This window comes from Macrosteles quadrilineatus, unplaced genomic scaffold, assembly GCF_028750875.1.
Source record: "Macrosteles quadrilineatus isolate MER2022 unplaced genomic scaffold, UCM_ALF_1.0 Scaffold_7__1_contigs__length_78375512, whole genome shotgun sequence".
Classification (NCBI taxonomy): domain Eukaryota; kingdom Metazoa; phylum Arthropoda; class Insecta; order Hemiptera; family Cicadellidae; genus Macrosteles; species Macrosteles quadrilineatus.
The window spans coordinates 47,711,920-47,738,376 of NW_026542600.1; the positions used below are offsets into that span (position 1 = coordinate 47,711,920).

Sequence of the window (26,457 nt, forward strand, 5' to 3'; positions counted from 1 at the left end):
ACCAAAATACCGTTGTTTTATTTAATAAACAAACGTTTCCGTATTTAAGGCTTACTAAAATTGAGTACCGTAGTTGTTGTACAGCTGTTTTCTCATCTAAAACAATGTTTCTCTCATATCCGGATTTTTTGTTATCCGGATCGGCCGGCGCCACATTAGTCCGGATATGAGAGGGTTTACTGTAATAAATAAAACTTCAAATAGGATATGGTTGTAAAGGATAGATTGTGCTGGAGGTGTTGCAATCAATGGCAGTTTCGGTTTGATTAGGGGTCGGTTGGTCAAAGCAAGGTGCCCAGAGGACAACAGAGAAAGTTAAGTGATAAAGACAAAGACATAAGTTGTGTCCAATCGTGTAGGTTGGAGACAATTTGGAAATTGGGATTTAAATTGGTTTGTGTTTGATTTTTGACACCAGTTAAAAACCAGTTAAATTGAATAAGAAATTGTTGGGACATTTGATGAACTGCTTCCAGGACGTTCCTTTTTTACCTTTTGGACCATTTTGCACATTTCAGTGAATCCAAATTAGATTTCAGTTAATGATTTGTAAAAATGATATTTTTTTAACAACTACAAGGTTTAGGCTACTTCAAAGAGCTATGCTCCCTTGTGTTTAAGTCAGTTGTCTGAGGGGAAGTTTGATGAGTTATGAATTTGGTATATGAACGTGGTAATATGAAGTTTGGTGAATGAACTCTTTGAAGTAAAATATGTTCTTACCTTGATGGCAGGACTAGTGGGAGAGAGCAGTTCATCCAAAGTAGAAGTGGGAGTGTCTGTTGACATTCTACGAGGTTCTTGAACTTGCATCGGCAACGTCTGAACATTTACAGTTGGATTAAAGATAATAAAGATGATATGTACTTAGAAGCAAAATGTTAATCACTTCTATAGAAGTGTTACCATAACGTAAAATGTTATAAAAGACAGGTAGAGTAAGAGTAAGTCATGTATTTACTTTAACACCACCACTATGTTTACCTGCTGAGTGCGTATTGGCAGCGGTTGAGGTGGCGGTGGTGGGGGTGTCGGGGGTTCAGGTGCAACAGTGTTAACAGCTGTAGTTGTGGTAGCACAAGTTGTTGCACACGCTGTGTTTTGCAACAGCTGCTTCAGCAACACATTCTGCGAATCATCCGTAATTCTACCTCCTGGACCAATCCTGAAAAACCGAGCAAGTTAAATACCCCAAAATACAACAGGATTGATTCATTAATTAACTATCACAAACAATTTTCCTCTCCGACTTATTCTTTGTTTATGTAAGACTGCATAGTTAGATTTTGATTTGAGTAAATGATCTCTGACAATTAATATTAATGATGTTTGGACAACCTTTCAAGGAAATTAAAAAATCGTGGTTAAGGCTATAAAAAACTTAGGTAGAAGAGGTTATCTAATCAATTTATGAAATAAAAACAATAATATATTGTACATAATTAAAGTTTAAGTGAATACATAATCTTATTTTAAGTGAATTACAAACCAAACCAAAGATTTCCAAGCAGATAGTTTATTGTGATCAGTATTAAATTGGCAATAAATTGTGATGATTAAAAATCCATTTAAAGCTGCTAATGGTGAACTGCAATGGGTTAGAAATATGTACAGCATAAGGATTTATAACTTTTTAAACCAGAAGGAACTTCATAAGCAGATTATATTTTTTAATTGAAATTAAAGGCTACGATGAATAGGATATAAAATAGTGACAACAGTGTAAAATAAAACCAAAAGAACCCATTAAGTGCTAATCTAATATCATGAGCATGGATGAAAAGATAAAAAATGGAACTAACAAGATATTACAGAATAGAATGTACAGCAAGTGGCTGAAAATGTATAAAGTCAAAACCTTAAAACAAACCAGATACAAACACCTGTTGCCATTTTATTGTTAAGCTGAAAGCAGACTACCTACTTTAGAAACTGATGGTACTGTGTGTGGATTTAATTTCATTTCATTATGTTTGTGGAAATTGTAGACAAGAACAGAGAAAAATAGGCCTATGGCACACATACTACAAGGCACATAATCTTGTACAAGCCCTCAAAATACAACAAAGCATTCATGGTAAGGATAGCTCGGGAAGCATGCAACAAATGGTGTCACAATTACCTTTTATCATCTGGCTCTGTCTTAGGCGTTAGGATAGATGACAAAGGAATGAATTGTGAGGAGCCATCCTTTGAGTCCCTTTGTAGACCAGTGAGAAACACAGGGTTTGCTTCTGAGCTTGATACTACTTTCTGTTGAAGATTTTCCATTTGTGGTTGTTGATGGGTCCTCGACATATTCATATCTGAGAGACGACGTTCAATATGTGCGTGAACATTAGTTCCTCCACTTATCAGCTCTCCTAGCCTTGTTGGAACTACTTTGTTGCTGGTAATTGTAGAACTCGAAGAGTAGTTTACAGGTTCTGTTTCTTGTTGTTGACTTACGACGGGTTTCTGATCGTAGAAAGGCTGCTTTTGACGAAAAAGATCAGAGATATTTGTAGGGGGTCTTATTTCTTGTTTAATTGTTTGGGTCATTTCCAATATCGGTCTTGGCATCTGGTCTGAATATACAACAGTGTTTCTCTGATTTCCATCTGGGATTTCTTTCTCGTCTGTCTTGATGTTCTGATGCACATATATATTACCGATCCGTCTGATAGCTGGCTGAGCTGCCGCTTCTTGATGGGTCATTACAGAGACTGGCAATTTTACATCTCCAGTCATCTGACTTTGGCTTTTGACAAGTTGAGATATGTTGCTTTGATTCATCACAGTCTCACTGGCCCGGTACAAAGTCAGGCTTTCTGGGTGAACTTTGTTATTGTCATAAGTTACAGACATATCCGTCAAATTCAAACTACCACTCTGAGAATCTTTGGCATGCTCTTTATTCATTTCTCTCATGTGGTCTAGAAAAGAGAATAACGTCTTTGAAGGGGAGCTCACAGCAGGATTTCTTGGAACTACAACGTCTTCTCGAGTAGAAGCAGTCAATTGGGCTTCCAAAATACTAGAGCCGATGTTAGTTGTTTCTTCCGGTTGTGTTGTTTTTCCCTCACTGATAACGCTGACTTGAGTGATCACAGAAGATTGCTGAGTAGTTGTTAAGCTTTTGTTACAGATAACACCCGGATGTCTGACACCATCAGAACTGAAGTTTTGGATTGTGTTACTTTGACTTGATGGAATATCTGATCTTCTAACCTCAGAAGCTTCAGATGTTCTCATGGACTGAGGCTCATTTGAAGCTAAAAGAATTTTACTATAACTGTGTGCTTTGGTAGGGTGAGGTCCAGGAGGCATTTCGGATTTGACTTTTTCTTCAGGTCTATTCATATTTTGAGCTTGAGCGACACTATCGACAAAATGTTTCTGAAATCCTTCAGGAATCTCAGAGACACTAGGTTGTCTGGTAACAGAGGCAGGAAATGATTTCAAAACATTCTTATCATTCTCGTTTGAATCAATCTTTTGATTTATAACTTCTATCTTTAATAAACCACCAGCTTGTGACAATATGGGCATATAGTGAGTGTTTGAAGATGAAGATCCCGTGTTTGTTATTCTCGCAGAAGATGAAAAAGGCACAGACATTCTTGGCGGAGCTATTAGGGTGGTCCCTGTGGTACTTACGACTCCAAGAGAAGGTATTGTCGAAGGTGTTGAAATCAAGGTAGGAATCAAGTTTCCAGCAATCGATACTCCTTGAGGAAATTGCTTCTTTTCAGCAGCTAGTTTAGCAGCATTCACGGCATCTTGTACTAAATTGGCTACTGTTGCTTGCTGGACAGCTATTACTGATCTCCCATCTGCTTTGATCAAAGGGAAAACATGCCTAGGAACTCCCCTAGGATAACTGGGGTAAGACACAGCTGGTCTAGTTAGACCAGGGATACCGATATTAGCCTGGTGAGCACTCGAGGGAGGTATTTGAGTACTGGATGGTAACACTAAGGGAAACACTTGTTTAACTGTTTCTGACCTATCTTTGTCATCTTTGTTTTGTTCAGGTAGAGTTGATGTTGCAGGTTCGGTTTTCTCAAAAGTTGTTGAGACTATTTCATTATCTGCTTCAGATAAGGTATCAGGGGAGTGGTCGTTATTTCCTTCTTCCTGATCTGGTGAATCAGGCGTGTCTGTAGTACTATCTCTTTTCTCCTGAAGTTTTTTCAAGGATTCACCTGGTAAAACTTTTCCAACCAGTCTTTTTCTACCAACAGGAGGAGACATACTTTCTTCCATCATCTCAATCACGTCACTCTCATCCTCTTTTGATTCAGCTTCAGCTAAGTCTTCTTCCAAAATAGAAAGATCTTCTTGGACTGATTCACATCCGTCTTTATCAACCATTTCTATGAGACAAGATTCATTCTCCTCCCCTGAACCGGACCGATCGACATCAAGTACTACCAAATTCGTTGAGGAAACAAGGCAGTCGTCTAATACACCATCCACATTTTCGGATTCTAAGTTCATTTCTGTAACTTGGAGATGTCCACCATCTATAACCATAGGCATGGTCATGACATTTCCTTGCAAAGAAGATTGCAATTCCTCCACTTCCAAATTTGTTTCGTTGTCAACTAGAACAATGTCATCATAAACAGTAGATTCATTATCATCAGTTTTTATAGTCTCTTGAGAGCCCATGCCAGAATCAAGACTAGAATTTTTCTTTTGAGGAGATTTAGATGTAGAAGGTGAAGATCTATCTGATTCATCTTCATATTCGTACTGCATGCTAACTACTTTTGCAGGAGATTGATCCTTCTTTGGCCCCTCACCGGTTTTTATCACAGCTGAGGGCCTCTTAGGCGGGGTTCTTTCTCCTCCACCTCCCCACATCGGAGATCCTCCTCTGAGTCCTAACTTTATGTAACCAAATCTACCACCAAATAGTCCCGGAGGAGCAGGGATCATGTTTATATGCTGATTACCTCCTCCACCCCCAGAATTCTGTTCTTGTTGGTCATGCCCACCGGTTCTGGGAGAAGAGTTCTGGCTTTCGCCAGTGCTCGAAGGCCTTCTCATGGGCATTGGAGACACTGGAGGCATTGGGCTTCTAATGGGAGAGTTAGGTCTGTGAACAAATTGACCTTGCTGGATATGCGGACTCATGGGAGAACTCGGGGGTTGGAACTGTCCTCCCGATTGTACTCTGGGACTTTGGGGTGGTCTCGGGGAACTCGGTTGACTAAAGTGATGGGCTCCAGTCATGGGAGAGTTGGGAGTTTGATGATAGTTTTGAGACTGAATCATCGGTGACTGGGGAGTAGTAATCGGACTCTGGGGTTGATAATTCTGTTGTACCCGTGGGCTTAAAGGATGAATTGGAGAGTTGGGAGGTTGATTAGAATACTGAACCATCGGAGATTGTGGATGTGGAGATGAAGTATTTTGTTGAAACTGGGAATTATTTTGGTTTTGCATCGGACTTTGGGGCATCATAGGCGAAGAGTTGGCCTGAAGCTGATTAATCATGGGACTCTGAGGATGCATTGGAGAAGACCCTTGGAATTGAGGGCTTTGAGGGGGCATTGGGCTGGTGGCATTAGAGAAATGCTGAGGCATCGGGGAAGTCTGTCCGAACTGTCCCATGGGACTTCTACTGGGACTCTGTTGGGTCTTGCCAAGCATTTGTTGTCTATTGAACTGCTGCTGTCTTTGGATCATTTGTAGTCTAGCAAGATCCACAGCGGTCTGTAACAGATAAGACATTTCTCAGGCATATTGGATGCTGTTGGAAAGTAAATAGACTACCTCTGACACACAATGTAAAAATATTGAATAAGACAAATCCTTAGTTGCAATGTCCTGAATTTAATGATTGTATTTTAGAATGAATAAAAAGTGTCAAATCAAATCAAATCAAAATAATCTTTATTCATTTTTATATACAATATGTATACATAAATGGTGTCAATATAAAACTATTACTAAACTTAATGACTAACATAGTGTTGCTTAGTTTTTATATGGAATTCATTAAAACTATAAAATGCACCTTAAATTAGAAAAGATTTTAAAACATATTTAAAATTGCCAGAGGTTATTTTATTTTTAATTGAAATTGTTAGGCTGTTAAAAAAGTTAATCCCAGTATAGCTTGGCTTCTTTTTAAAAAACTCTTTGTTATGTTTTGTAATTTGAAAATCATGTCTTTGTCTAGTATTATATTCATGTTTGTTGAGATTTTTTTTATAATGTGCCAATTATGTTCTTTATATAGAGAATAGTGTTAAAAATATAAAGGCTGTAAACTGTCATTATCCCTAATTCTGAAAAATAAGTTTTACAAGGAGTGTCATATTTTAGTTTTGACATAGTTCTTAAGGCATTTTTTGCAAACATAAAATTCTATTCATGCCTTTGTTAAAACCAAAAAAGCAGCTACTGATTGGTTACCTCAAAATTTTTAGACCGGATTGATTTTTATTTTTAAATTGTAAGAATTATTTTATTTTATTTTGAGGGGTATTTTTAATTTTTAATTTGCTTTAACTTAACAAGTGTTTAGAACTTATATTCTGATGGTTCTATGTTGTCCAGGACTAAGATATTTTATTTTATTTTTAATTTTAATGAATAAGTTATATTATTGTTAACTAGAAAAGTTGTTTTATGTAAGTGTATATATTTTTTAAGAGTGACCAGCGAGTGCCATGGACTCTTCCTCACACACAGACGTGTAGTCTTGTGAGGAATATTTTTTCCTTTTATAAACTATGTCACTTTTGATTTATTGTACATTATTGGAAAATAAACAATCTTGAATCTTGAATCTTGAACCTTCATCCAGTTCGTTAATCAAATTTTCAACAAAGGCTATTACAGCTGTTACAGTGGATTTGTTTGGCCTAAAACCACGCTGTTCAGTGTCTAACAAATTATTATTTCCAAAATATTCTGTCAATTGTAATAACATGCATTTTTCAAGGAATTTTGACAAAGAAGGTAGAATTGAAAGAGGCCTATAATTAGATGATTCATTTTTGTTTCCTTTTTTATATAATGGAATTATTTTGGATATTTTTAACTGAGAAGGAAAAACACCTGAAATGAGGCATGCATTTATAACATGAAGAAGTGGTTTGAGAATCGCCCACTTAGCATCTTTAATTATTTTTTTGGGATATCATCACACCCAGAGGACCATTTGCTTTTGATTGAATTTATTATTTGAATAAACTCCTCTTTTGAAATGGTTTTGAACCTAAAAGTATGATTGGTTAATACTGCATCTGTTATTGGTCTATTTATTATTCTCTTATTCATTTTAATTTCAGGAATAATTGTGTTGCCATCTTTAGTTTTATGAAAGATAGGGAATAAGTTATGAATTTGAGTAATATACTCAGAAAGAAGACCAAACAATGCTTGGTAATGTTTTTCATAGGAATTTGTGGCTACATGCTACATTACAGCTAAGGACTTCGAAAATCTAAATGTTTAATTGGGTTTAACAATTCATATACTTTAAATTTTAGATATTTGTTGTGGAATACAATAGGGTTGGGCGAGTACTCGAGTTTAAATGAGTACTCGAAGTTGAGTAGTTCCAAGTACTCTTAAGAGTTTGAGTAGCTGTTTAGGCGTACGTAAATGTTATATCTGATGTTTGTTTGTGACTCCCTTAATTTATTATTAGGGCAATGATGTAATTCAAAACCCATTTGACATTTTATCATGGCAATAATACGTTTTTTATAACGGCTAATAGATTTACATCTTAGGTATGTTTATTTGGAATTCTGATTCTTACTCATACACAGCATTTTTGGCGGGAACAATCAATTTTTCTGTCTACTCTGTAAAACTATCTATTACACTTTTTAATTATCAACGGTCATTTTTTAACTTAAAATATGTTTTTCATGATATTTTATCTTTCAATTGGCACGGCTGCACAAATTATTTTTGCATATAATTTAAGTATGTTTTATTGTCCTTTACTCCTTTATTTTGCTGATGCTATACCTGTGAATTAGCCAGCTCTTGAGTCTGCTGCAGCAGAGCTTGTCGTTGCTGCATGAGCTGTTGTCTTTGTTGTTGAGACATGTTGGGGTCTGACATCTGCTGAGTCAGTAACTCTTGTTGCTGCTGAAGAGCTTGTCTCTGCTGTGCAAACAGCTGTAGCTGTCTCTGTTGCACTGATAAACCTCCAGCCTCCTTCAAACAAAATCACAATAGAACCTTCATAATTGTACACAGCTAAGAGGAGAGTGTTTAGAAGAAACATGTTAGAGGACGTGCAATTCTGTAACATTAATTTTATTTACTATTATTTAATATTTAATATTATTTAATTTACTACAAATCTCTTTTTTGGGTTTGCTGGGCTTTGTGGCCACAGAGAAGTAAAGTACATACAACTGTGCATACAACTTTTACTGTGGGACAACTGTGCGATTTCAGCTCTGGTATGTTGTAGCAAAAAAATTGTGAGCAATAAAGAGCCAAACGGCAAGCACTGGACGGAAACTCCCAGTCCCACTACACGGGGCACAGGGTCTTCCTCCACCGTGAGCATTATAGTAAATGAGGATAAGAGGGGCGGTGTTTGACTTGACCCTATACACCAGCACTAGTGCTAGGCACCAATTAAGTGTACCATGGAGTGTATCCTCTGTTTCTTATTTCCTGTGGCTTGAGGAACGGCTGAATTAATTAGCAACAAAGCTGCACAAGGCATATCACTCCCTTTTACACTCATCTTTCAACCCAGCAGTATTCCCACCTTAATTGAATTGTAGAATAAGGAGGATAGCAGCTAGCTTACCTTGAAGAAGTGCAGGTAGGCCATAGAACCTACAGAAGAGACACTGAACACACAATATTTTGTCCCCTGGGGGGCTTTGTCAAGTGTAGAGAGATTGAAGAGAGTTAACAAAATGGTAAACTGGCAAGCATTTTGTAGATCCTCTTCACTCTCTCTACAATTCTTTAAGGTAAATTAGCTGCTATCCTCCTTATTCTACAATTCAAAAGTCCTGGCCTAGAGCCTTACCTTAAACAAAACAAAGCCCAACCTTAGTTGGTAATGTTAATTATAATCAATTATCACAGATAGTGAATGACCATGTGAATGTGTTCCATAAGTAAAAGTCAATGTTTAAAGAAAATAATTTTTTAGAATACAGAAGGTTTTCACATAAATTATTTAACAAATATAATTACCCAGATGTGTTCAAATTTTAAAATTATTATTAATATAATTTTCATTTTTACTTCCTATGACTGTAAGATGACTAGATGAGTGTGATTACCTGATTCAACTCCTGTTGTTGTTGCAGTAAAGCCTGTCGTTGCTGTTGAAGCTGTTGATGTCGTTGGAGCAACAACTGCTGTTGTTGTTGAGGAGTGAACATCCTCAGTTTATCTTGAGTCAGGAACTGTGTGGGGGCTCGGGGCTGAGGTCTAGGCTGGGTCAACACACCCACACCCACACCATGTCTGCAACAATCAACAAATATGTTAACAGAACTAAATAATTACCACCTTTGCCTTAGTAGTACCAGAGGCTATAGAGAAAGATGCTATTTTTGAAGTAGTCAGAGTTAATGGTTTTAAAACTGACTAGTGGGTACTTACGCACAATAATTAAATAAAGACTTAATATTGAATTGAATCATGAATCGCTTGCCTCGATGTCCCCCCAGTACATGACAGCTGCACTGAGTATTGAATTTACGAATTAAAACATCCCATGTAACTGAGGCCACATTTGGTGTATTGGGAAAAGTTAGTAAAATAAGGTATTAAGTAATAGTGATGGTCAAAAACAGATATTTCAAATCTATACACTGAAACATAACAAATCACATCTTGAATCTCAAAGCCTAAAAGCAAAAAATAAAACTTTTACTTGCCTGGTTATGGTAACAAAAAATGCAAGTAATAAAATGTTAATTAAATATTTTTAACTAAAAGAAATCAGACACCAGACCCCGAAATAATATGAATATGTGGCCAATATGCTTTGAACTTAAAATACATAAATTATGATAAACAAAAAACGTTGAAATAAATTTAACTCCTGACACTGACATAATAAATAACAAGATGAGATAAATTTGAAAGTTTATTTAGTGGTAAATATTTATGTCATAAAATGTTGGCAATTTTGGTTTTAAGTTTAAAATCTTGAAACTTGCCAATCAAATCCAAAAATAAAACCCTTTCAGAATTTTGGTTATTTTGAGAGTTGAGATTCGGTTATCACTACTAAGTGTATTTACTGTCCTTTGAATTAAAATTATAATGAATATATGAAATAATGATGTTTAAAATACAAGACATGAGGGGGTTACCTGACGACAGTTTGCTGTTCCTGAGGGGAGAAGCCTCCAGTTCCCGGACTTCCTGCGACTCCCGGAGGACGGGGAGTGGAGGGGGGAACTGGCGGTCGAGGAGACGGAGTACCCGGACTGAACGGCGTCTCATCGCCCTGCTGAATATAAACAATATTGAACCTCAGTAATTAAAGTGAGGTAATAGTTTAGACATGTCAGTGGGAGCGATAGCTTGGGTTTTTGTCCTGATGTCACCACTTTTATGTGTTAAATTCATCAGTATAGTTCATCCTTGTACTGAACTAGCTCACCCCTTGCTTCATTGGATGCGTTCTACCCATACTACACAGTCAATGTAGATATAATTGATAAAGTATCAAATTATAATACAGTATTAATAAAGGAAAGTTCCAAAAGTTTGAAATAAGATGCAATTTTTCCTGCCAAAAACTGTTGAAGATATGTGTATTAAGACCAACACCTGTCTTTAAAAAAATATGCAGCTTTGCATTTTTTACAAAGAAAAAAAAACACTATAATGTGAACAATAGGGTTGACGAGTATTGTAAACTTGACAAGGCCATGATGGTGATGCATTAGGATATATATTTCATGTTCTGATTCTTTTACCTGTGAGTGAGGGGTAGGAATACGGGGACTTTGCTGTGGTGATTGTGGAGATACTGCGGGGCTGGGTGAGTGAAGACCCACAACTCTGCCCTTGTTCTGCTGTTTTGTCCGGTACTCCTGAACAACCATTTGTATTTTAGGTTGATAGTCAATTTAGTATGAAAGAGTAAAACTAATTTATTACATGTATAGTTTAAAACCTGTTTGTTTTCACTAATGATATATTTTGATTTTTGAAGAAGCTGAACAAATAAACGAATTGTAGGATAAACAATCATTTAGGCTATACAAACTGTGTTATATGATGGGGTAGAAAATGAATATTTTTAGCATAATAAACAATATCCAGACGTAGGACGATGAATTCAGATTTTTAACATGGTCAAGAGTCTATTGTGAAAGTTGGAAGTGTATAATAAAGGTCTAGAGGGATTATTTTGAGGCTATGTAGAAGAGTTGATCATTGAATTTGTATACCTATAATTTTTAAGATTGTACAGAACCTCGATTATTCAGGGTAATGGGAGAGGGGGGGGGGGGCGGGAGACCACGGATAACTGAAAACCATGGTTAATCCAACACACCATAAACATGTATTACAAACAAACCCATAAAATGCCTATATTATATTATTATTAATACAATATAAATAGACGTTAATGTGATGATTAATTTGCATTTTACATCATCAAAATACAATTATGTTAAGTCACTAATCTTGATTCAGTAACAAAAACTGTGACACGCTTACTCAAACAAAACAATAATTGCTAAACACTTTACAGCAATAAATCATGTAAAGAACAAAACAAAATAAGGACTATACTAGTAAGCTACTGCTACCTTAGTCATCATAGGATACAACTACATGATGTTTCAGAACAGAAGAATGTGGATAAAAACATTAGATAATTCATAAAACAGCAAAAAATCATAGTAGGTACTTAAGTAGGGTCCATGGAATTGGCTCACTCTGGAACTCGCTAACCCCATGTTAAACGCCCTATCTTCAAATTTGGTCGATGAGAGGAACTCGCTAACTTGTTCGGTTTCGGAATTGGCTAACTCCAGAACCAGCTAACCTGCTCTAGAGCAGGGTTAGCGAATTCCGTCCTCGTACGGAAGCCGCTGATTCTGTCCCTCGGCTTAACTCCCAATCAGAAGCCTCCCGCACCATCCAATGGGAGCCAAGCACGAAGATTGTTGGCCAGTGTTGCCGAAAGTGTAGTACCTACGATTGTATCGGTACCATAATATTGTATCTAGTGATGGGCGAATCCAAGAAAATGTCGGTACCGGATCCGGATCTTGAAAAATTCGGATCCGGATCCTGTCATAAGGGCGGGTTAAAAAAAACGTAATTAACAGAATGCCAATTTAAATCATACTTATATTATTTTTTATCACGAAGCATCGGGTGAGATTAAAATACTAACGGGATATTTTCTAGACGAGATTATAGGCCTTCAGCTTATCATCCAGGTACAAAACGAAAAAATAGAGGTGAGCGGATATCCGGTCGGATTCAGTTGGAAAAGATACATGCCATTGCCATACATGTTATTTATTTGTATCAAGAGACAAACACTGAAACATGGCCTTGCCATATTAGTTATTTGCATCAAGAGACAAACACTGATACATGGCCTTGCCATATATGTTATTTGCATCAAGAGACGAACCCTGAGACATGGCCTTGCCATATAAGGTATTTGCACCAAGAGACAAACACTAAGACATGACCTTGCCATATAAGTTATTTGCATCAAAAGACAAACACTGAGTCATGGTCTTGCCATATATGTTTTTTGCAACAAGGGCAAACACTGAAACATGGCCTCGCCATATATAAGTTATTTGCATCAAGGGGCAAAAATGAGACATGGCCTTGCCATATAAGTTTTTTGCATCAAGAGGCAAACAATGAGACATGGCCTTGCCATATAAGTTATTTGCATCAAGAGACAAACACTGAGACATGGCCTCGCCATATAAGTTATTTGCATCAAGAGACAAACGCTGAGACATGGCCTTGCCATATAAGTTATTTGCATCAAGAGACAAACTTTGAGACATGGCGTCGCCATATAAGCTATTTGCATCAAGAGGCAAACACTGAGACATGGCCTTGCCGTATAAGTTATTTGCATCAAGAGGCAAACACTGAGACATGGCCTCGCCATATAAGTTATTTTCATCAAGAGACAAACACTGAGACATGGCCTTGCCATATAATTTATTTGCATCAAGAGGCAAACACTGAGACATGGCCTTGCCATATAAGTTATTTGCGTCAAGAGGCAAACACTGAGACATGGCCTTGCCATATAAGTTATTTGCATCAAGAGACAAACAATGAGACATGGCCTTGCCATATAATTATTTGCATCAAGAGACAAACACTGAGACATGGCCTCGCCATATAAGTTATTTGCATCAAGAGACAAACACTGAGTCATGGCCTTGCCATATAAGTTATTTGCATCAAAAGACAAGCACATGGCCTTGCTATATAAGTTATTTGCATCAAGAGGCAAACACTGAGACATGGCCTTGCCATACAAGTTATTTGCATCTAGATACGAGCATCGAGACATGGCTTTGCCATATAAGGATGCAAACACTTGGGGGAAAAAAACTGTCTTGTACATGGATATAGACAGCTTTGTGTTAGTAAAAAAATCGGGAAAAATCGGGTTTGTTCAGTGACACAGATAGCTTTGTGTTAGTAAAAACATCGGGGTTGTACAATGTACAGTGATACAGACAGTTTTGTGTTAGTAAACAAATCGGGGTTGTACAGTGATACAGACAACTTTGTGTTTAGTAAACAAATCGGGGTTGTACAGTGATACAGACTGCTTTGTGTTGGTAAAAAAATCGGGGTTGTACAGTGATACATACAGCTTTGTGTTAGGAAAAAATCGGGAAAAAGTTTCAAAAAATCAGATCCATCAAAACCGGATCCAGCCCAAGATCCGGAATTTTTTGGATCCGATCCGGTGCCGGTTCTAGCTCAGATCCGGCGGATCCGGTAGTCCGATATCCGGATCCGACCATCACTAATTGTATCCTACGAATAATTAGGAGTAAGAGCAAAGTAGTACTGTGGGTAGATAAAATAAATATATATTCTGAAGTATGTTTTTTAATATTATTCTTATGATTATTATTAGGGTGGAAAATGTATTATAGTCTTACCATAGACTAACCAACACAAGTAAACTTTTCATCCCATTGCAAATTTTGAAGCTCGTTTTTCGTGTCTAGTTCACGTCCGATGACACTGATCGCTAGTGTCGTCGTAATTGTGTTTCTATTATTTTATAGTTGATTTCATGATTTGTTCTCTACTCTTTAGTTATATAACTAGGGGACGTGTTATTAGTTATGATTAGAACGTTTTATTTGGATGAAAGAGGTTTTAAATGACTGAAAACAAGAAATAAATTGTAAACAAAACACGACCTCTACAGACAGTGCACCGGACAGGACTAACAATAAAATTCTCTTCCGCTGATCTATAAGGATGAGAAATATATAAGGGAGCATGCTTTATCTTCTTACTTAAATAGTAGTTTATTGGTATGCAAAAAGATAGTACTGTACATTTAATTTGGATATTTTACAGGTTATGAAATATCTATTTTCGTAGTCGGTTATTTGTTTCTTTTATTCAAATTAATATCATTTTGTGAACTTCTGCTATTAAAATAATTAAGTTCCTATTTTGTATACTGGGCTTGTAACCATGAACGCTTGTCTTTGATAGGTTATAATATTTGATTCTTTAAAGGCATATTATATCTGTCGTGCGAGTGTTAATAATAGTTTGTTAATAATAGTGAGCACAAACTGACTCAAAGAGATCCATAGAGAGAATTAATATTAAAGGGTACAACCTAAGTGCACATTTTTCTCGCAGTAACAGCTGTGGTGGTGGGGGGGATTTAATCTATCAAAAACTTTTATTAAATTAAAAGAAATAATTTTAGAAGAAATAAATGATCTATTATCTGAAACAACATTTGAATGTTGTTTAGTAGAATTTCAAAAGATACTACCGCCCAAAAAAATCTAAATTTTTGTTAGTTGGCCTATATAGAAATCCTATTAAAAAAACTGAAATAGAATTTATTGGCACAATAAATATTTTGTTGGGAATACTTTCTCAAAAATACCAACACATAGTATTAATGGGTGATATAAAATCAACATAATGAATTTTGAGGATGGTAATAAACTTAAATAAATAAACTTAACAATGTTGTTCTTGCCAATGGTTTCCAGTCAGTTGTTAATTTTCCCACAAGAATTACTGAAACAACAAAAAGCACCATAGATAATATTTTTACCAATATAAATAATGCCTATTTCGATGTAATTGGTTTCAATACTCAGCTGTCAGACCATGATGGTCAACTCTTTGTAAAAAATAGTAAAAATGATAGTCCTGATAATGCTGTATATCTTAAATACTCTAGGAACTTTAGCACTGCAAATATAGATCACTTTATTGAAGTTCTTAGCCTTGAAACTTGGCTTAATGTATTTTTTGCTCCAGTTGAGTCAAAGTATGATGTATTTCACCAAACTTTTATGTATTATTTTGAGTTGTGTTTTCCTAAGAAATTATGTAGAAAATATAGGCATAGAAGCAGGTGGTTTACTGAAGAGCTTAAGATTGAAAAACAATCAATTATTGAGTTTGCTAACAATGCTAGAACGTTAAAAAGCAAAACCATGTAAAAACAACTAAGACAGAAGGATAAAATGTTTAGAAATAAGGTTACAGCTGCAAAAAAACTATATTATCAAAATAAAATAAACTCAAGTAACATGAACAAAACCAGCTGGCAAATTATTAACTCTGAAGACGGTAAGGCAAAATCAGAAAACCACATTACTAGTGTTCATATTAACAATCAATGTTGTTCAGACCCTTATGTTATATGTAATTCATTCAACAAGTATTTTACTGATTTGGTTGACACAAACATGGTTCCTAACTTGGATTCACTTGTTGGGAATGTTAAGGACGGTGTAAAAGCAGTTGAGTCAGATCATATAATTCATTAGAACTATTAAACATGGTGTACCACAAGAATCCATCTTGGGTCCCCTTCTATTCATTTGCTATGTTACAAACCTACCAGGGCTGACTAAATCTAGCAAACTTTACCTTTATGGAGACAATGTAAATCTTACAGTTACCGCTAATTCTGAAGTGGAAATTGAAAAGACAGCTAATGCTAATCTAGATATACTTTCAATTTTTTTTCCAAAACTATCAGTTACTTTTGAATCCAGTTAAAACAAAGTTCATAAATTTTGAGACCCAAAATTCGTCAGACAAGACTTTCAATTAATCCTTTACTAGAAATTAATCAGAAACCTATTAAAGAATTAGAAAATATTAGATTCTTAGGATTTGAAATTGACAAAAATTTAACTTGGAATTCTAACGCAAACAAATTAATTAAAAATACTGTATCTTGTCTATTTGCATAAAAATCTTCTTGATCAAGTAACATTAAAATCAATATACTTTTCGTACATACATTCTGTTATTTCTTTTGGAATATCTCTGTATCCATCAATAACTTAGAAACGATCCTAAAATTACAAAAAAGAGCTATAAGAATTATTTTGGACCTTGACTCGAGAACTTCAAAAGAGCATTTTAGACCATTAAAAATAATGACAGTATATGGATTGTACATCTATGAAACAGTTCTATATGTTAAAAACAGATTTTCTCAATTGGCGTTAACTGGTGAACACCACCACAACAATACCAGAAACAAAACAACAAAACCAACATTGCTTTAAAACCGCCACAGATTAGAACTTTACAGTAAAAAACCAAGTTATACCGGCTCCAAATTTTACAACAAAATTCCAAATGAATTTAAATCGGCAAAAAGCATGGTGGGATTTAAGAGGGGTCTTAAAACATTTCTCATCAACAAGGTATTATATTCCCTTGATGAACTTACAAATTTTAGGAGCGTTAATTTTTAATTTGTAAAACTTATGTTAGATTTTAAGAACTTTATATCTATAGAATGTAAGAACATTGTAATATAAAAACATGTAAGAGAATGACACTATTCATGTACTTTGTGCTTTAATGAATAAAGAAATATTGAATTGAATTGCGTTAAAGGGCCACATTTAAGTGTTTGTGTTTTTTTGTAGTGGGGGCATGGTCTCCTCACTTTTCATAGTTTTTTTCAATATAATGTAGTGTTTGTTATCTTTTGGTAGCTGCGTTAAAGGGCTACACCAGTGTCTGTGAGGGCATGGTCTCCTCACTTTTCCTCCAAACACACTTCTCCTACTCTATTATTGTTACCATCTGTTCTGCTACTGTATTTTTAATCATGTAATATAATGCTGTAAATAAGTACTTTGAGTATTCTCTTTACTATCTGTTGCTATTGTATTGAATAATTATAAATGTTTTTTTGTAGTGCTTTGCTTATTAAACTTGTAAATTACCTGTAAATACTTGTAAATAATAAGTGATTCTCGACCAAAGTTATACAAGTGCTGATACAGTTATGTTATTGTTATGTCATTTCTAATATTCTATTTATATTTGTTGCTACTGCATTGAATATTATATTGTTATGGTTGTTTTGCTATGCATTTTAGAATTGTAAATTGTTATTCTTGAACCATGAAACCCATGTGTAACTGTTATTGCTGATCTGTATATCAATTGTTTGTATTAGTCAATAATCTATTCAGTATTAATATCTAAGGCTACCATCTTGACGTAGACAAATTTGTAAAATTGGTTTAACCGTGGGAAATAAATAAATAAATAGGATCTTCTTAATATTTCTGTATTATAACCGAAATAATTCCGAATCATAGTATTAGTAAACAAATAAAATAGTTTCGATATGTTTGTATAGCAGGCACATGATATACCTAGGTACATTAATTAATAACGGAAATCTAAAACGTTAACACTGTATGTATTACAATATTGCGTCTTTACTTTAGCAAAGAAAAGGAATTTAAACGTTGTTACATTATGTTATTAGGAAACATATAATCTATTAACAAAAATTGAAATAGTATTGTAATGTAAATGTAATAGTCTATCCTATTTTAGGCAACCAACAATTAGACATTGTAAAAAAAGCTCCAGTAATTGCCGAAGACTTTATGCCTAGAATTTTGAAGATTAACTTCCCGATAAAATTTACACGTTAAACGTCATTACAGAAACACATTTTAGTAGTGTTAAATATATTTTCAAATAGAGCTATTGAATTAAAATAAATATTAATCAATACATTATAAAGTGGTAATGTATTTATGTATTGAATTAAAAATTAGTCTATGCAAAAATACAATTTGTATATTTCTGTTATCGTATACCCCTCTTAATTTTGTTTAATTTATATTAATTTTACATCTTTCAGTACTTTAAAAAAAGTCTTGAGTTTTTATGGTTCTAAATGGACCCAGGCATTCTTGTTTGTTACATTTTTATGAATGGTGGCCATAGCTAAAATTAGCTGATATTATCCAACAAAGCTATTGTCTATTGAGTAGCTCAGTACCGGGGAACGGTGAACCGAGCAATGGCTTGGTATAGTATATTTCAATTGTAAAAGTAATATAAAGGAAACTTAACCCTAAAATCAGGAATATCCGTCAAGTCGTTGATTATGAATCGTGAAATAAAATAACCCTGTCACGTTTTAATATAAAAATATTATATATTCTCCTATTATTTACTAGTGGGGCTTAGGTTTACAATCTAAAAACTGTTATTAAAACATGTAACATTATTACTCAACAATTCAACGAATTTTAGAATTAATTAGGCAACTAGCTTTTACTAGTAGGCCTACAATGCTTTGGTTTAAACTATTAGGGGCGGTTTGGGAGCTCGAGCCCAGCTAGTACGCGCCTAACTTTAGTCCCCAGACCAGAAACCAGGCTTGGGAGCTCGCGCCTAAGTTGAAATGGTCGTAGATCAAGTATAGTCGCGCCTAAGTTGCAGCGCGGCTAGATGGACAGGGAATCGCGGGGAATTCAGGTTTTGACGTTGGCAATGGCCATTGCAGAACCTGTTACCGTTGACAACAACAAAAGATGAACATTGAAGATGGATACAATTTTATCTTGGTATAACAATGGTGGCTAATTAGTAGACTATGGTGTATGTTTCTACATTGTACCATTGCAAAAATGTAGTTTTGTAAGATCGTTGTTTTACATCCCAATGACTGAAAAACCGTAATTGTTTATATTAAATTCTTTTAAGATCTAACTTTATTTTCACTTTACGATTTATAATTATTTAATCAGTTGTCCTTAAGTACTACTAGTTGTCTTTTAAGTACTACACCTTATAAATACGTACAGAGCAACATATGATTAACATCGGAAACTCGGTTTCATGCAATAAAAAGCTTCAAAATTAAACAGTAATTTCCCAGTATAATATAGGGGTATTGACAAAAAAAAATAATAAAAAGTAATTGCAGATGTTATGATTGTGTGAAGCCAAGGTAAATGTAAAAAAATCTTTTAATACAGTACTTAGAAAAAATTGTTGTCAATTTAAAATCTTTTTTTACATGACACTCTTTTAACTAATTTTCCTAGGGTAATCTATTAATTAACTAATCTATTACCGTAGGTAGCACTTAGTTCCGGGACCGATAAACTTTTCCATTTTGATGTCCCTAGAGGCCAAAAACACTGTTCGTTCAAAATTTTATATATGTATAGTCTATATATAATTGTATTATATATACGTCCATAAACGTGATAACTTAAGTAATTTTTGTCTAATTTTTATAAAATTTGGCATGAAAGTGTTAGGCGCGATTCTCCTTAATGAGTTCCCGAACGAGCATGATCAGACCAAGGGAACCCGGAGTTGTATAGGATAAAAATAGTTTTTTTCTCAATTTTAACCCCTATAACATAAATCTTTGTCTTTAAAATATTTTAAAGAGTAATTTAAAGAGTAAAGAGTATTTTAAAGAGTATAAAAAACAAATTAATATCTTAAAATGTTTTGTACGGTTATTGGCTACAGAGACTATTGGTAAAATTGTAAATTTTAAATTCCCATGTGATTCTTATGGAGAATAAGTTAACTGTTCTAGTGTGGTCGTTTATGGATATATTTTTATGAAACTTGGCAAATTTATTTATTTTTTATAAAGCTGTTAATATTTTGTTAAAAACACACTTTATTACCCTCCCTGTAGCAGCATACCTACACCGTAGGTAGTTTCGGGTGCTTGTTAAACCTTAAGTTATTTAAATAAATTTAATTGAAAGCTCTATTAGGTTATTTGGAAATTCGCTTAGTCTGCAGGTTTTCTGTAGCGGGTTATTGATATACTGTATATATTTTCTTATACTCCAAATAATCTAGGTACTCCATTTTGATGTAACTAGCACTTGGTCAATGACACTGAACTGAGCTCTATCACAACACAATTAAAAGATAACGATTATGACTGTGAGCTATTTGCAGTTTTTTAATGTTTTGTTTACCATCTCTTCACTCTTTCGTAGGGGGTGAGTGGGGGGTATGCATGTGGTTGCTAATTATTTCCTTACTAATAAAATATTTATAATTAAGGTACGGGTGCTTATAGCCAAACTCTCAAGTTGAAATAAATTCTATTTAGGGTCCATATTTGTATTGCAGTTAACAGTAAAAACAAAACCCAAATAATCTTTTGTTAAATTTAGCTTTCTACAAGATTTCCGTTTTGTTTTGAACAACAGAAAACTAAAAAAAAAGTTTTATCAAATATACTTAGAGAGTAATGAAAATGTTCGGAATTTAATAACGAATTCCAATATAACATTCTTTTAGTTAATATGTAAACAATTAACTTGCTAATGAGCTAATACCGGCATGTCGACTTAGACCTGCCCCCTGGCAGGACTAAAGTTGGGGACTAAACTCACTGATTTTTATGACGAAAACATATCTCTTAGTCCCGAAATTGGTCTCCCAAACCCACCGAGACTATCTCTTAGGCTGGCGCCTAAGTCTACTTGACTCCCAAACCAACAATATTTAGGCGCGAGATTATCCCTGCACAAGTTAGGCGCGCGCCTTAGTGATCCCGAGCTCACAAACCCGTTTTTGAGGCGGCAGCCTAAAATACCGGAAATATCCGGATTTAGTCGCGGACTAGCGCTAATACCGAGCTCCCAAACCGCCCCTTAGGCCTAGATTTACAGCTATTCTATAAATAGTTATGAAACGTAGCTTATGTTGTATTTTTGCACGTTAGTTGGACGATTCAACAACGAACCTTTAATTTTAAATCTATGAATTAGTTATGAAATTGCTTTTGTTTATTACAACATCACGATGAAATTGGTTTTCCGGGTTTGAGAACTTGCGTGTATTATAGCTTAATTTCATTGAGGTTTAATTGCTACTACTGGATGATCAATATTTTTCATATTCTATTATTTCCCTATAATAATGGCATTTATAATTTAAGAACAAAATCATAATCATTTAATTGGCCGTGGTACAATTAAATAAAAAATCACTTAATGATTTTTTAAAATTGATTTTTAATTACTTTGAGCTAGGTAGCTGTTAAAAGTGGAATTGATAACAACAACATTAATATAATTGAACAGGAATTGATAAACAATAACATTTACTGTATCTTTATTAACACTGACATTTTGAAATGCGGCAGTGTACGATTATTTCGTCTTACTAGGTTGGCAACGCTCCGTGCAGTGTGCGCGGCCGGGTTAGCGACTTCCAGAGTAAGCGAATTCCGCCGTGGGACATAATCAAGTTAGCGGGTTCCAGAGTTAGCCAATTCCTGACTGTGACGGTCAGCCAGTTCCAGAGTTAGCCAGTTCCGACACATGACTGAGTTAGCGAATTCCTGAATTAGCCAATTTCTACGTCTCCTTAAGTATTAAGGATAACAGCAACAGTCATCAAATAAGATAAAGATAACAATGACCTTAAACATCACTTCTTATTTCTCTTTATTCTTCTAGGTACTCTTTCTTGGTTTCTCTTCATCCACACATTCATCAAGTTGCCATGGTTACTTATCACCCAACCACAATCTACTAAAGTTGCCATGGTGACTAATCAGTAATCACCCAGTCATGGACTACTTAAGTTGTCATGGTTACTAATCACCCAATCACAAACTATTGTGACATAGCAAGCATAGCAGACAGATGTGTAAGGAGCAGACGATTGTCAGTGCAAGTAGTGATGGGATAACCGAATGGTTTCCATGACCGAATAATCAATCAGTTATTTTTTGCGTCAATCGGTTATTTTTAGTTGAATGAATCACCGAATCAATTTTAGTCATTATTCACTATCCCAAACCACAACTAATTTTTATCTTATGGGAAACTGAATAGCATTTAGTCATTTAGCGTCAATCGGTGATTTTTAGTCGAACGAATCGCCGAATAAATTTTAGTTACCTGATGATGTGACAAACTAAATCAACTAAATCGCTTGGTACGACTAACTTAACCGAATCAGGATAGAATAAAATAACCGAATTAGTCTGTTCAGCATCAATAACCGATTGATTCGGTTATTTTAATCCGGTGATTCCCACCACTAAGTGCAAGCGGATAGCTTGACCTTGAAACTCTTTATGTCCATTTCTTTGTTTTTCCTTTTATTTATGTTTGTCAAATGAACTGTGATGTTTAAAGAACAATAATGGGGGAACCTACTGCATATAAAAATGGTCAGAAATAGTTAAATATACAGTGAATTAGATTATTAGACTGAAGAATTACAATTTATACAATTTTCTAGGGATTTTTCGAGGTTATGTAACTTAATTTAAGAGGCATCTATTGACCACAGTTGATCCGCCCCCACCAGTTAATCGAGGTTCTACTATACATCCTTTTATACAAAAAAAGATCAATGCAAATAGATCAAATGTCAACATCTGCTTGAATTCGAGGATTTCCAATGTACGCTACTAACCTGCATGAGCATGTTATGTTGGCGAGACTGTTTTCTTGATGACTCAAGTTGTTTCTGCAAAACTTGTTGCTCTGACGTCACTCGTTGCAACTCCATTGCATCATTCTCCGCAAGCTCATTGCCGTTCTTCCGCAACTGACGCTGTTTACTGTTAAGGCTCTGCAATAAATCAAGTATGTTCAATTTATATTATTGTAAACAGTAAACAGTATCATCGTGATCCGTTTATTTCGGCGTGTTGCTAAATTACATTAGCGTTATTAAGGCTTACGATGAGTTATTTATTTAAATTTTAGACTGAACGGTGATAGGACTGATTATAAAACAATTCTAAGGGAAGCAGCTGTTACTGTATGTATGATAAACTTCTGTCCGAATTTGTACTTTAGTGTTTCTGAAAACCAGTACTAATTTGAAAACATAACGTGATCTGAATATGGGAGGGGGTTTTGTCTCCTAAAATCGATTATTCTGTTGTTTACCCAAAATTTTGAACCAAGACATATAATTTGTATGGAAAGTTATTCTCTACACCTTTGGTTACTGAAATATTCCGATTGCTAAACAGGGTAATTGGTCTCCCATTACATCTTGATGGAGAATAAACAAATTTATATAAATTTCTGGTTCTTTTACCATTCACAAACGTTAGAAGATTATTTATTTATGTTAGGACTTTATAATTTAACACAAAATATCTAGGTTTAAAGTTACCATGTAACAGGATGTTTGTTTATTTATATAATTGAATTTTGAATCAATAATGAATTTCATGGAATAAGAATTAAAATTCATCAATTTATCCCAACTTTTTAGCTCATTTAAACCGGTTTCTTGCCACAGAAATAATTTTTGGTTACCTTAGTCTAAAGTACCGGTAGGTCTATCAATACTTGGTGGAACACTGGATTAATTTGTAGCACTCAAAAAAAAAAAAATTATAAAATAACAAGAGTGCTGTAGAAATGTGGGTATAAAGTATTATAATAAGTATTATAATATATACAAAGGAAAAATGTACAGTTTCTAAAGAAATAGAAAATATTTCAACCTAGTATTGTAGCAACAGCAAAAACGGCAAAAGCATTTTTACAGACCAAAGGTATCCAATTTTATGTACATAGCTCAAACATACATTTTAAAACATTTGATGGTATAAGCTGAGTTCTAGATATTGAAAAATTACTAATAAAAATGCGAACAGGGCCACAGGGGAACCCAGGCATTCTGAGATCTATACGTCAGGGAATCTTCTTTTGTGATTGAATTAATTGGAAGATTTTTAGGTTTGTTTATATTCACATGATTAACATTGAACCCAATTATAGCACACCAATGTCCTAGCTGACTGGTTTTTACGCGGTTTTGAATGCAATCATTCACAGACAAAATTTAATTGGCCTTGCAAACATGGGACGTAACAACATGAATTGCAATTGCTAAAATAGCAAAAAAGGTGCATCTTAAGTTTATAAATTGAATAACGTATCAAAGACAGATCAAGCAGTACCCATAAGCGGGAAGTGGTAGGGACACCACAGCAATATTGTCAAGTGCAGGCCCACGGTTTACAAACAAGTGACACGCTATGGACCCGAGAGATATCTGCCTCCTCCCTTAATATTATCATGAAATAAAAATGCTCTAACGCCATAGGAATTCAACGATTTGGCACGCACATTCATAATAGAACTGACAATATTTATTTTATTTTTACATGCCAACGACTTAAGCCAATACACAAATCCATTCCATCTTTGAGACAATGACCAAATGAAACAAAAATACTAAAGGATTACACTTTTAGAGGGGACAGAATTTGTTCTTACAGTGCAAAAAGGGAAACGTGACTTTGTTCTGAAAATGTTTGGTTAAATTTCTTGCTAACGGCATACCGGCTATAATGACAAACATAATACATTTTAAGTTTTATTGAACTGTCCTACGACATCATGATTGTAATCCGAAACTATCGTTATCTCACGATGTCAGGGACATCATAATCTTCTCGGAATAGCAACACAATCCTGGACAGCTCCCTCAAACGAGGTGAATTTTTGGACAATTCTGCGATCATGGACACATAATCTTCTCCTATAATGGTCACAGAATTGTGATTGCGTTCTGCAATCACAGATACATTATCATCCTGTCTCCTGCAAAAGCCAATTGAGATCATCTTCCACACGATCGCGGGGACATCTTCATCGACACTCGCTATCACGGTTGTTATGGCTATTTCTGTGACAGGATTTGATTCAATTTGTCATTTTTCAGAATGTGAATCTCGGTATCTTTAAACAATTGAGGAAGTCTTTTGCAAAGATTTTGCTACCAAAATTCACGATGGTGAATGGCGGAAGATTCTAGACTCAGGTTTGTATGGAGGTCATGAAGTATCAATAATCAATGATTGACGAAATTTTAAAAGTCTACATCTTAGATATGTTTCATCATGCAACAAAAAACAGACACGCAAATAAAAATATACATACAGATGTAGACAGAAAACTGAAGATAATGAGCTTAAGATACTACATATAAAATTATGTGGTAGCTTTTATGTAACAACTTTTTTTGATATTGTTCATCCAAATTTTAAAAGGAATAGATAGGTAAATGTATAATTAACTATTAACACTTTCCCAGCGACGAAAATAATGGCTGTTGCTCATGGCTGGCCTGGCATGCATAGACCGCCGCCGGCATTAAAATATTGTATTTAATTTTAGTAAAGTTTTGTTTATCCAATCATTGGCTATCTGAACTTTCCCTGTGGTTGGTCAAGTACCATGAGATGGTGTGCTATTTTTGTGTGGCATGACTGTACACTATTATAGTTGACTGTACACTATTATAGTGGTTGCATTGAGACAACCACTTTCATCGCTCTGGACAGTACTTGAGGATATGCACCAGGCTTTAAGCGTCTGCACCTGACTATACTTTAAAAAAATTTTCACATGTTTGGCTAGAAAACACGAAAAACTTGGAAAGCAAAAAGCCATTTACAAACATTTAACCAGGTTTAAATTTAGTTTTTGAGTTAAATATACATATTATTACAGTAGAACCTCGATGAACTCTCATGGGGATTATTAAATACGACTTGTTGTTGTCAAGGACGACTTCTTATTGAGGTTTGCAATAACACGTGGTTAGAGGTAAAATAAATTCAAAGGAATTTGAAAATTACATTAGTTATCAAGGATGTCTTGTAATCGAGGTTTCACTGTATGTGATATTTCATTACAGATCTTTTTTAAAGTTATTGAAGTTTAAATACAATTTTTATCATTTTTACAAGGGGTTTTGTAATTTAATTTACTGCGTTATTTAATCTGTGAGCATATTCGATCTTTCCACTTATCCAGCCTTGCTGTGGGTAGTTTATGAGCGGTGATAGAATTGCTACTGTAATTTTAGCTCCAACGTTACAGTATGCATCTCTGCTATAGGTCACAGGTATATTTATGCATCTCTGCTATATGTCAAAAACACTAAACTATCGGTCCAAACCTT

The 26,457-nt window shown here is 34.8% G+C and overlaps 1 protein-coding gene across 5 annotated transcripts in view; it reads right to left on the reverse strand.

Annotated features, from left to right (window-relative positions):
• Positions 1-26,457, reverse strand: part of LOC128997724 (histone-lysine N-methyltransferase 2D-like) — a 145,342-nt gene that overhangs the window by 28,419 nt on the left and 90,466 nt on the right. For 4 of the 5 annotated variants that reach the window (XM_054423367.1, XM_054423364.1, XM_054423366.1 and 1 more), the window contains 8 exons: positions 22,936-23,094; positions 10,929-11,045; positions 10,317-10,456; positions 9,273-9,459; positions 7,984-8,175; positions 2,123-5,706; positions 985-1,165; positions 724-822 (listed from right to left, as the gene is read on the reverse strand). In XM_054423367.1, the coding sequence (XP_054279342.1) occupies positions 724-822; positions 985-1,165; positions 2,123-5,706; positions 7,984-8,175; positions 9,273-9,459; positions 10,317-10,456; positions 10,929-11,045; positions 22,936-23,094 (4,659 nt within the window). The remainder of the gene's footprint in view (positions 1-723; positions 823-984; positions 1,166-2,122; positions 5,707-7,983; positions 8,176-9,272; positions 9,460-10,316; positions 10,457-10,928; positions 11,046-22,935; positions 23,095-26,457) is intronic. The other variant, XM_054423365.1, reaches the window with a different exon arrangement.